This window comes from Oncorhynchus nerka, linkage group LG11 (assembly GCF_034236695.1).
Source record: "Oncorhynchus nerka isolate Pitt River linkage group LG11, Oner_Uvic_2.0, whole genome shotgun sequence".
Classification (NCBI taxonomy): Eukaryota; Metazoa; Chordata; class Actinopteri; order Salmoniformes; family Salmonidae; genus Oncorhynchus; species Oncorhynchus nerka.
Genome location: NC_088406.1, coordinates 21,612,755 through 21,625,211, shown reverse-complemented (window position 1 = coordinate 21,625,211; position 12,457 = coordinate 21,612,755). Strand labels below are relative to the sequence as shown.

The following is a 12,457-nucleotide window of genomic DNA, read 5'->3' as shown; positions in this document are numbered from 1 at the left end:
CTTAAAATGCATCTGACCAAGGCCTGCAGTGTTGTTTTTACCCAGTGTCCTCTGTAGGCTTAAGACTGAAGCTCAGTTGGTTCTCAACAGGCTGCTTGGCCAGGCTGTACTTCACTGTTATCGAGCCCTCTGTGTCCCCTGAGGTTTGAGAGAGGAAAAGAGTCAAGGAGAGAGACAGAGAGAAAGAGATAAAACAAAAGAGGAAATGTTGTCTTGCAAATAAATTATGACCTTACCAATGTCCTTTGAACATTGAAAAATTGTATGTTAAATAATATTAACACACATAACAGTAGAAGGCAGAGCCCTTACCTCCCTAGTGAGCTGGGCATACAGAAGTGCCCTTTGACCCTGGAAGACCACTCTGATTGGTGGAGACAGAAGGGTGACAGACACCTCCTTTGGGACATTCCACTTGACTGAGATGTCCACCACAGCTGGCTGCAGGGCAAACCGGAGAGACTGCATCACCTGAGGGAGGAGTGTTAAGGAGGTGGGAGAGTGGTAAAAAATGTCATTAAAAAAGGAAAGAGATAAAACAAGAGAGAATAAGGAAGGTGATAAATGTTTATAACCAATACAGCCCTCAATTTACACATGTACACACACTGATAAGCTCTCTTACTTTGGGCTGCATCCTGTCCTGTCCTGTGATAAACTGTGCGTGCCCTCTGGCCTGCTTGGCCACCCCAGAAATGAGAGCAGTGCTGGCCCCCTCCCCGACCCCAAAGGAGAAACACCTGACAGGGACACACCCAGGAAACACTATTATTGTTGTTAGTTGTAATCAAACACCAAAATTAGGCTATCAACCAAATCCTGATCACTTCTACCATTTTCTTGTGCTTGTGGGCAGACTGAATTAAAACACATAACTGTCGGGGAGAGTTGGGTAATTTGAGCTACATTTTTATTTATTTCATTTCACCTTTATTTAACCAGGTAGGCTAGTTGAGAACAAGTTTTAATTTACAACTGCGACCTGGCCAAGATAAAGCAAATCAGTGCGACACAAACAACACAGAGTTACACATGGAATAAACAAACATACAGTCAATAATAAAATAGAATACCGTGTGTGCAAATGAGGTAGGATAAGGGAGGTAAGGCAATAAATAGTTCATAGTGGCAAAATAATTACAAAATAGCCATTAAACACTGGAGTGATAGATGTGCAGAAAATGAGTGTGCAAGTAGAGATACTGGGGTGCAAATTAGAAAAATAAATAACAATATGGGGATGAGGTAGTTGGATGTGCTGTTTACAGATGGGCTATGTACAGGTGCAGTGATCTGTGAGCTGCTCTGACAGCTGGTGCTTAAAGTTAGTGAGGGAGATATGAGTCTCCTGCTTCAGTGATTTTTGCAGTTCGTTCCAGTCATTGGCAGCAGAGAACTGTAATGAAAGGCATCCAAAGGAGGAATTGGCTTTGGGGGTGACCAGTGAAATATACCTGCTGGAGTGTGTGCTACGGGGGGGTTATGCTATGGTGACCAGTGAGCTGAGATAAGGCGGGGCTTTGCTTAGCAAAGACTTATAGATGACCTGGAGCCAGTGGGTTTGGCGACGAATATTAAGCGAGGGCCAGCCGACGAAAGCATACAGGTCGCAGTGGTGGGTAGTATATGGGGCTTTGGTGACAAAACAGATGGCACTGTGATAGATTGCATCCAATTTGCTGAGTAGAGTATTGAAAGCTATTTTGTACATGACATCGCCGAAGTTGAGAATCAGTAGGATGGTCAGTTTTACGAGGGTATGTTTAGCAGCGTGAGTGAAGGATGCTTTGTTGCGATATAGGAAGCTGATTCTAGATTTAATTTTGGATTGGAGATGCTTAATGTGAGTCTGGAAGGAGAGTTTACAGTCTAACCAGACACCTAGGTATTTGTAGTTGTCCACATATTCTAAGTCAGAACCGTCCAGAGTAATGATGCTGGACAGGCAGGCAGGTGGGGGCAGCGATCATTTGAAGAGCAAGCATTTAGTTTTACTTGCATTTAAGAGCAGTTAAAGGCCACGGAAGGAGAGTTGTATGGCATTGAAGCTTGTCTGGAGGTTAGTTAACACAGTGTCCAAAGAAGGGCCAGAAGTATACAGAATGGTGATGTCTGCGTACAGGTGGATCAGAGAATCACCAGCAGCAAAAGTGACATCATTGATGTATACAGAGAAAAGAGTCGGCCTGAGGATTGAACCATGTGGCACCCCATAGAGACTGCCAGAGGTCCGGACAACAGGCCCTCCGATTTGACACACTGAACTCTGTCTGAGAAGTAGTTGGTGAACCAGGCGAGGAGGTCATTTGAGAAACCAAGGCTGTTGAGTCTGCCGATAAGAATATGGTGATTGACAGAGTCGAAAGCCTTGGCCAGGTTGATGAATACAGCTGCACAGTATTGTCTCTTATCGATGGCGGTTATGATATCGTTTAGGACCTTGAGCGTGGCTGAGGTGCACCCATGACCAACTCGGAAACCAGATTTTATAGCGGAGAAGGTACGGTGGGATTCAAAATGGTCGGTGATCTGTTTGTTAGCTTGGCTTTCAAAGACCTTAGAAAGGCAGGGTAGGATAGATATAGGTCTGTAGCCATTTGGGTCTAGAGTGTCTCCCCCTTTGAATTGGGGGATGACCACGGCAGCATTCCAATCTTTGGGGATCTCAGACGATACAAAAGAGAGGTTGAACAGGCTAGTAATAGGGGATGCAACAATTTCGGCGGATCATTTTAGAAAGAGAGGGTCCAGATTGTCTAGCCCGTCTGATTTGTAGGGGTCCAGATTTTGCAGCTCTTTCAGAACTTATAGATGAACATCTGCTATTTGATGCTAATGCAGTACACCACAGGATGTTTTTGTGCTGGTCAAGGACAGTCAGGTCTGGAGTGAATCAAGGGCTATATCTTTTCCTGGTTCTATTTTTTTTTAATGGGGCATGCTTATTTAAGATGGTGAGGAAAGCAGTTTTAAAGAATAACCAAGCATCCTGTACTGACGGAATTAGGTCAATATCCTTCCAGGGTACCCGGGCCAGGTCGATTAGAAAGGTCTGCTGGCTGAAGTGTTTTAGGAAGCGTTTGACAGTGATGAGGGGTGGTCGTTTGACCGCAGACCCATTACGGACGCAGGCAATGAGGCAGTGATCACTGAGATCCTAGAGGTGTGTTTGGAGGGCAGGCTGGTTAGGATAATATCTATGAGGGTGCCCGTGTTTACGAATTTGGGGTTGTACCTGGTAGGTTCCTTGATAATTTGTGTGAGATTGAGGGCATCAAGATTTTAGGATGGCCAGGGTGTTAAGCACGTCCCAGTTTAGGTCATCTAACAGCACGAGCTCTGAAAATACATGGGGGGGCAATCAATTCACATATGGTGTCCAGGGCACAGCTGGGGGCAGAAGGTGGTCTATAGCAAGAGTGAGAGACTTGTTTCTGGAGAGGTGAATTTTTAAAAGTAGAAGCTCATTTGGGCACAGACCTGGATAGTAAGATAGAACTCTGCAAGCTATCTCTGCAGTAGATTGCAACTCCGCCCCCTTTGGCAGTTCTATGTTGTTGGAAAATGTTATAGTAAGGGATGGAAATGTCAGGGTTTTTGGTGGTCTTCCTAAGCTAGGATTCAGACACGGCTAGGACATCCGGGTTGGCAGAGTGTGCTAAAGCAGTGAATAAAACAAACTTAGGGAGGAGGCTTCTAATGTTAACATGCATGAAACCAAGGCTTTTACGGTTACAGAAGTCAACAAATGAGACCGCCTGGGGAATGGGAGTGGAGCTAGGCACTGCAGGGCCTGGATTAACCTCTACATCACCAGAGGAACAGAGGAGGAGTAGGATAGGGGTATGGCTAAAGGCTATAAGAACTGGTCGTCTAGTACGTTCGGAACAGAGAGTAAAAGGAGCAGGTTTCTGGGCACGGTAGAATAGATTCAAGGCATAATGTACAGACAAGGGTATGGTAGGATGTGAATACAGTGGAGGTAAACCTATTTATTGAGTGACGATGGGAGAGATTTTGACTCTAGAAACATCATTTAAACCAGGTGAGGTCACAGCATGTGTGGGAGGTGGAACTAAAGAGTTATCTAAGGCATATTGAGCAGGGCTAGAGGCTCTACAGTGAAGTAAGGCAATAATCACTAACCAAAACAGCAATGGACAACGCATACTGACATTAGGGAGAAGCATGCGTAGCCTGAGTGATCATAGGGGTCCAGTGAGTAGCTCGGCGGGCTGGAGACACGGTGATTCAGACAGCTAGCGGGCCGATAGCAAGCTAGCAAGCTAGAGGGGCGTTGCTACGGAAGAAGGGGTAAGTTGAGCCACATTTATTTCTCAGAAACCATACACAACATTATTAATTTGACCAAAGATTTAGGAAGAGGCCATCATTTCATGGTGTCTGTGAAGGAAGAAACCACATGGAAAAAGTGGTAAGTTAGGTCCAAAAATGGATTTTCTGTGTTAGAGTATTGTGTTAGAGTAATGGTCACCAACTGATCATCATGATCAACTGTTCGATCTTCAAGGCATCCCTAGTCGATCACCAAAAATGTCTGTTGAAAAGCCATCGATAAAAGCACAGAGTTGTCTTTGATTAAAGCACAAAGTTATCTTTGATAAAAGCACAGAGTTGTCTTTGATAAAAGCACAGAGTTGTCTTTGATAAAAGCACAGAGTTGTCTTTGATAAAAGCACAGAGTTGTCTTTGATAAAAGCACAGAGTTGTCTTTGATAAAAGCACAGAGTTGTCTTTGATAAAAGCACAGAGTTGTCTTTGATTAAAGCAGAAAGTTATCTTTGATAAAAGCACAGAGTTGTCTTTGATAAAAGCACAGAGTTGTTTTTGATAAAAGCACAGAGTTGTCTTTGATAAAAGCACAGAGTTGTCTTTGATTAAAGCACAAAGTTATCTTTGATAAAAGCACAGAGTTATCTTTGATAAAAACACTGAGTTATCTTTGATAAAAGCACAGAGTTGTCTTTGATAAAAGCGCAGAGTTGTCTTTGATTAAAGCACAAATTTATCTTTGATAAAAGCACAGAGTTACCTTTGATAAAAGCACAGAGTTGTCTTTGATTAAAGCACAAATTTATCTTTGATAAAAACACAGAGTTGTCTTTGATAAAAGTACAGAGTTGTCTTTGATAAAAGCACAGAGTTGTCTTTGATAAAAGCACAGAGTTGTCTTTGATAAAAGCACAGAGTTGTATTTGATTAAAACACAAAGTTATCTTTGATAAAAGCACAGAGTTGTCTTTGATTAATTAAAGCACAAAGTTTTCTTTGATAAAAGCACAAAGTTATCTTTGATAAAAGCACAGAGTTGTCTTTGATAAAAGCTTGTTCCTTTTTTTAGAACTATTTAATATTTGTCTGAAAAGACAAACAGGTGGACCTGGAGATCTGTGGCGAAATCAGTGCGCCTACTGCGCTGACCAATTCGATAGCTCAAATCAAGACCCTGGCCACAGCAAAGCTTGATACGAGCCTACGTGAGATTTTGAAACTGTGACCAGAGAAAGACTGTCAAAGAATACAGCAAAGAGCTGCTGTTTTCATGATTTAACTAGGCAAGTCAGTTACAAACAAATTCTTATTTACAATGACAGCCTACACTGGCCAAACCCACGACGCTGGGTCAATTGTGTGCCGCCTAATGGGACTCACAATCATGCCCCGTGTTGATACAGCCTGGATTGAACCAGCGTGTCTGTGGTGATACCTCTAGCACTGAGATGCAGTGCCTTAGACCGCTGAGCCACTCAGGAGCCCATGAGTGAGTTCATTCTAAGTTTTTATTCTGCACTGTCAACACTGTTTAATCTAACACTATTACAAAACATCAAACGAACTTCTCCCTACTTCCACTTGCGCTGCAGCTGCAAGGAATGAGTGGCCAAGTGTATCGATAACCCTGCATTTCTATTATTATTAGCAGCGTGTCATGTCTGTTTTAATATTGAGGAATATTTCACTTTTTTCTGGTTATAGGAACAACATGAATTTGTGCACTTTGTAGCGACCAGAGCAGGCACAGAGTGCTTGCTCCCTGGGGCGCAAAACAAGTGTACCAGCAGGCTCCGGGGACCAAGGAACACATCACAGTGCTGGCCTTCTTCAACGCAGCTGGGGAGGACATCCCCCTGTTTATCATCTACCCCAAGTGTTTCCCAGGTGGCACTACACACTTGGAGCCCCCACCCCCCCAAGCCTTGTATGAACAGTCAAACAGTGGCTACATTGACAGGGACCAGTTCAGGAAGTGGTTTCAAATCAAATCAAATTGAATTAGTCACATGGGCTGAATACAACAGCCCCTAAACAACAATGCAGTAAAAACATTTTTTTTAAATGAATAAGAATAAGAAATAAAAGTAACCAGTAATTCAAGAGCAGCAGTAAAATAACAATAGCGAGACTATATACAGGGGGTACCGGTACAGAGTCAATGTGCGGGGCCACCGGTTAGTTGAGGTAATAAGTACATGTAGGTAGAGTTATTAAAGTGACAATGCATAGATGATAACCTCAGAGTAGCAGCGGTGTAAAAGGGGGTGGGGGGGTTGTAATGCAAATAGTCTGGGTAGCCATTTGATTAGATGTTCGGGAGTCTTATGGCTTGGGGGTAGAAGCTGTTTAGAAGCCTTTTGGCCCGAGATTTGGCGCTCCGGTACCGCTTGCCGTGTGGTAGCAGAGAGAACAGTATATGACCAGAGGCCTTCCTCTGACTCCAACTGATGTAGAGGTCCTGGATGGCAGGAAGCTTGGCCCCGGTGATGTACTGGGCCGTTCGCACTACCCTCTCTAGTGCCTTGCGGTCGGAGGCCGAGCAGTTGCCAAACCAGGCAGTGATGCAACCAGTCAGGATGCTCTCGATGGTGCAGCTGTAGAACCGTTTGAGGATATGAGGACCCATGCCAAATCTTTTCAGGCTCCTGAGGGGTAATAGGTTTTGTCGTGCCCTCTTCACGACTGTCTTGGTGTGCTTGGACCATGTTAGTTTGTTGGTTATGTGGACGCCAAGGAACTTGAAGCTCTCAACCTGCTTCACTGCAGCCCTGACGATGAGAACCGGGACGTGCTCAGTCCCTTTCCTGTAGTCCACAATCATCTCCTTTGCCTTGATCACATTGAGGGAGAGGTTGTTGTCCTGGCACCACACGACCAGGTCTCTGACCTCTTCCCTATAGGCTGTCTCATCATTGTCGGTGATCAGGCCTACTACTGTTGTGTCACTTGATCATGGTGTTGGAGTTGTGCCTGCAGTCATGAGTGAACAGGGAGTACAGGAGGGGAGTGAGCACGCACCCCTGAGGGCCATGTTGAGGATCAGCGTGGTGGATGTGTTGTTCCTTACCCTTACCACCTGGATCCAGGATCCAGTTGTAGAGAGAGGTGTTTAGTCCCAAGGTCCTTCGCTTAGTCACACTTTATGTGTTTTATAAAACTGCAATGTTTAAACTTTATTTTCTCCCTTTACATATCTACAGTCCATAGCACCAGCCCTCAAGGCATGTCCACCTCCTCCAAGACTTCTGCAGCTTCCTCCAGAGGTATTGATGTATAAAAGTTGAAAAGGGTTTTCATGAAACATGTTCTGTCTAACACTACTTTTTCTCTCAACTGCAGCACAGAAAAGGAAGAGAAAAGCTTCCCCGGCCTCCTCTGTCACACCACCCATGGCACCATTCTCAGGTACTTCAGAATCTGTTTGCTACTTTTTCTCTCAACTGCTGCACAGAAAAGGAAAAGAAAAGCTTCCCTGGCCACCTCTGTCACACCACCCATGTCACCATTCTCAGGTACTTCAGAATCTGTTTGTTTTTCTCTCTCTCAGTTGTATCAATTAATATTGTTTCTGTAGTACTTATACATTTGGCAAAACCATGTTAATCACTTTCATGTGTTTATATATATTTTTTACATAAAAGAAGACACCATCTGCTGTGCTCGCAGGGAGCTTGATCGGCCTGCAAGCTCCCCGCAGAAGTGTAGATCCGAGGTGCCATGGGTGTGCTGTGACTTCTGCCAGCACTGGTTCCACTGTAAGTGTGTGCTGTGACTTCTGCCAGCACTGGTTCCACTGCAGGTGTGCGCTGTAACTTCTGGTTCCACTGCAGGTGTGTGCTGTGACTTCTGCCAGCACTGGTTCCACTGCAGGTGTGTGCTGTGACTTCTGCCAGCACTGGTTCCACTGTAAGTGTGTGCTGTGACTTCTGCCAGCACTGGTTCCACTGCAGGTGTGCGCTGTAACTTCTGGTTCCACTGCAGGTGTGTGCTGTGACTTCTGCCAGCACTGGTTCCACTGCAGGTGTGTGCTGTGACTTCTGCCAGCACTGGTTCCACTGTAAGTGTGTGCTGTGACTTCTCCCAGCACTGGTTCCACTGCAGGTGTGTGCTGTGACTTCTGCCAGCACTGGTTCCACTGTAAGTGTGTGCTGTGACTTCTGGTTCCCCTGCAGGTGTGTGCTGTGACTTCTGGTTCCACTGCAGGTGTGTGCTGTGACTTCTGGTTACACTGCAGGTGTGTGCTGTGACTTCTGGTTCCACTGCAGGTGTGTGCTGTGACTTCTGCCAGCACTGGTTCCACTGTAAGTGTGTGCTGTGACTTCTCCCAGCACTGGTTCCACTGCAGGTGTGTGCTGTGACTTCTGCCAGCACTGGTTCCACTGCAGGTGTGTGCTGTGACTTCTGCCAGCACTGGTTCCACTGTAAGTGTGTGCTGTGACTTCTGCCAGCACTGGTTCCACTGTAAGTGTGTGCTGTGACTTCTGCCAGCACTGGTTCCACTGCAGGTGTGTGCTGTGACTTATCCCAGCACTGGTTCCACTGTAAGTGTGTGCTGTGACTTCTCCCAGCACTGGTTCCACTGCAGGTGTGTGCTGTGACTTCTGCCAGCACTGGTTCCACTGTAAGTGTGTGCTGTGACTTCTGCCAGCACTGGTTCCACTGTAAGTGTGCGCTGTGACTTCTGGTTCCACTGCAGGTGTGTGCTGTGACTTCTGCCAGCACTGGTTCCACTGTAAGTGTGTGCTGTGACTTCTGCCAGCACTGGTTCCACTGTAAGTGTGCGCTGTGACTTCTGGTTCCACTGCAGGTGTGTGCTGTGACTTCTGCCAGCACTGGTTCCACTGTAAGTGTGTGCTGTGACTTCTGCCAGCACTGGTTCCACTGTAAGTGTGCGCTGTGACTTCTGGTTCCACTGCAGGTGTGTGCTGTGACTTCTGCCAGCACTGGTTCCACTGTAAGTGTGTGCTGTGACTTCTGCCAGCACTGGTTCCACTGTAAGTGTGTTGTGACTTCTGCCAGCACTGGTTCCACTGTAAGTGTGTGCTGTGACTTCTGGTTCCACTGCAGGTGTGTGCTGTGACTTCTGCCAGCACTGGTTCCACTGTAAGTGTGCGCTGTGACTTCTGGTTCCACTGCAGGTGTGTGCTGTGACTTCTGCCAGCACTGGTTCCACTGTAAGTGTGTGCTGTGACTTCTGCCAGCACTGGTTCCACTGTAAGTGTGTGCTGTGACTTCTGCCAGCACTGGTTCCACTGTAAGTGTGCGCTGTGACTTCTGGTTCCACTGCAGGTGTGTGCTGTGACTTCTGCCAGCACTGGTTCCACTGTAAGTGTGTGCTGTGACTTCTGCCAGCACTGGTTCCACTGTAAGTGTGCGCTGTGACTTCTGGTTCCACTGCAGGTGTGTGCTGTGACTTCTGCCAGCACTGGTTCCACTGTAAGTGTGTGCTGTGACTTCTGGTTCCACTGCAGGTGTGTGCTGTGACTTCTGCCAGCACTGGTTCCACTGTAAGTGTGCACTGTGACTTCTGGTTCCACTGCAGGTGTGTGCTGTGACTTCTGCCAGCACTGGTTCCACTGCAGGTGTGTGCTGTGACTTCTGCCAGCACTGGTTCCACTGTAAGTGTGTGCTGTGACTTCTGCCAGCACTGGTTCCACTGTAAGTGTGTGCTGTGACTTCTGCCAGCACTGGTTCCACTGTAGGTGTGTGCTGTGACTTCTGCCAGCACTGGTTCCACTGTAAGTGTGTGCTGTGACTTCTGCCAGCACTGGTTCCGCTGCAGGTGTGTGCTGTGACTTCTGCCAGCACTGGTTCCGCTGCAGGTGTGTGCTGTGGGATCCAGAGGTGACGTTGGAGATTATTTTTTGTGACAATATAGGGATGGAGGTCGAGATTTAATTGTTTGTTTTGTTTGTTTTCATATGAAATTATTTATTTGTAAAAAAGAAAATACATGTCTAAAATATAATATACATATTTTTATTCAACCCATCTTGTGTATTTCTTCCTTTACTTTCCAAGTGCAACACAAACTCCAACACTGTTTTAATTGTTTATGTCAATGCACATGACTGAAATTAACGTTTTATTTGATGTAAATTATTCATACTAATTTATATTTTAGTATTAAACTACTTAAGATTAATCTGTGAAACTAACGATCAGACATTTGAATACAACACTGAATATGTTGGTGAAGAACCATTTTTTAAGATTCCACAGGAGGGCGCACCGGGCTACGCAATGAAAAGTTGACAGGCAAGGTTGGTAGGAAACGAGGTTGGTGTCATTTTTTAACAAAATTAAATGGATATATCTTGAACAAAATAGTAAGGTGGCCATTAACGGAACTGTATGCCGATTAATACGGGACGTATTTATTTAGTTAAGCCGCTTATCAAAAAGCTGCTAGTAGTAGTATTTCCACTTAAATGTCAAACATGCTACGCTAATGTTAATAATTGTGATTATTTCCAGGGATACAGAACATCTTGAAATACAGTATATGTAGATGTCTTTGTTAGAAATAATACTGTATTTCTCTTGACAGGGTGATACTGCGTGTAAAAAATGGTTCAACTTACCCCACTAACCCCTACAGGAAGAATCATCAATAAGAAGGCTTTTGTTTTCTAACTGGTGAAAAAGCCCTAACCTACAGAACTCTGCTGCTCACAGACTGCTGCTCACAGACAGGTTGGGTAGGTTTACTTTAGATTGGGTTTTACAATTCATCTTTTGAGTCAAAAAGACCCGTGGTTAGACCTTTACTTTCCAGACAGGTGCAATGGGTTCTGTAACAAACTCTATTAAAACCAGTTAGTCCAATTCTTTCAGGTGGGAGGTGACAGAGCTAGCTATGGGATCTCTGCCCCAACTAGGTAATGCTAGGGGAAACAGTGCTTGTGGGCCCACCTGTGAGAACCGGCATTCGTCTTCACCAGATCCAGGACTTCCTTGGTGTTCCCCACCTCACCGTCAGTGAACAAGAAGAGCTGTGGAGGACAGAGCGGGTATGTTGATCATGTGTCAACGTTAAATAATGTACGTGCAGCACTGAAGTATACTGAGTATGTTTCCTCAGTAACCAAAAACACAGGTTTCCAGTCCCAGTAAGCCAGGTGTGTTACTCTAAATACCACACACTCAAAATACACTGTTTGGTTGGGTGTAACTCTGTAACTAAACATGCCATTGGTTGGGTGTAACAATAACTAATCATGCCATTGGTTGGGTGGAAGTGTGTAACTAAACATGCCAGAAGACTATGGATGAGGCTCTGCAGAAGGTGAAAGAAATGAGGGCTGACCTGGGAGGTACAGAGATCCTCCAGCCTTTAAAACATATCTACAGTCAGCCCTGCCTCCCTGACAGGTAGCTAACACAGTTTACGCATACACCTTATACATACCTCATACACACACACACACACACTGTAATCCACATGGGTGGAAGTGTATAACTAAACATGCCATTGTAGTGAACATAAGGTTCATGTGATTGTAGTCATGGAAAGGTGGGAGGAGTTTCAGGTGTTTCAGGAGGAGCCCATGTGAATTACAGTGTGTGTGTCAAACAATGTCACTGTTTATCTTTGGATTTAGATTACCTGGTGCAACATACATGATACAACCCTAGAATGACATAGCTAAATGTGTTTGTAAACAACTGAACTTCTCAGACACTGACTTGAACAGATTTAAACGGGTTGGAAGGAGAAAACACTCACGGAAAGAAGGACTCATAACTGGACCCAAAGCCGATGATGTTGAAGTAGCAGCCCATGGGCAGGCTTTTCAGCAAGAGCAGCAGTATCCTGCAAGAGAGAAGTCCAACAAGTGTCTTTACTCTTCAATAAACTTTATAGGACAGTCTTAAAGAACTAGTACAGAGTAACCACTGTGTATTGCATTTAACTCCAAACTACCATGTGGTGAATCCTGTGCAGATTGAGCTGTTCATTCACTAGAATAGGGTTGCTGTGTGTGTGTGTGTGTGTGTGTGTGTATACCCTGGCACTGCCAATACGGTCCTGTGACCCAGATCCATTGTGAATGGGGTATTCTATGCTGCCAGAGTGATCCACTACGATCAGGAACTCCCTGTGTGAGGTCATCGATGACATCACATCCTTGGGGAACTCTGGGTATAGGCTCAACAT

At 45.2% G+C, this 12,457-nt stretch overlaps 1 protein-coding gene across 1 annotated transcript in view; it reads right to left on the bottom strand.

Moving 5' to 3' along the window:
* The window catches only part of LOC135573868 (von Willebrand factor A domain-containing protein 5A-like), an 18,217-nt gene extending 5,760 nt beyond the window's left edge, over window positions 1-12,457 (bottom strand). The window contains exons 1-4 of the mRNA XM_065024048.1: window positions 12,308-12,457; window positions 11,212-11,291; window positions 626-740; window positions 313-471 (exon numbers count right to left, since the gene is read on the bottom strand). Of these exons, the coding sequence (XP_064880120.1) occupies window positions 313-471; window positions 626-740; window positions 11,212-11,291; window positions 12,308-12,457 (504 nt within the window). The remainder of the gene's footprint in view (window positions 1-312; window positions 472-625; window positions 741-11,211; window positions 11,292-12,307) is intronic.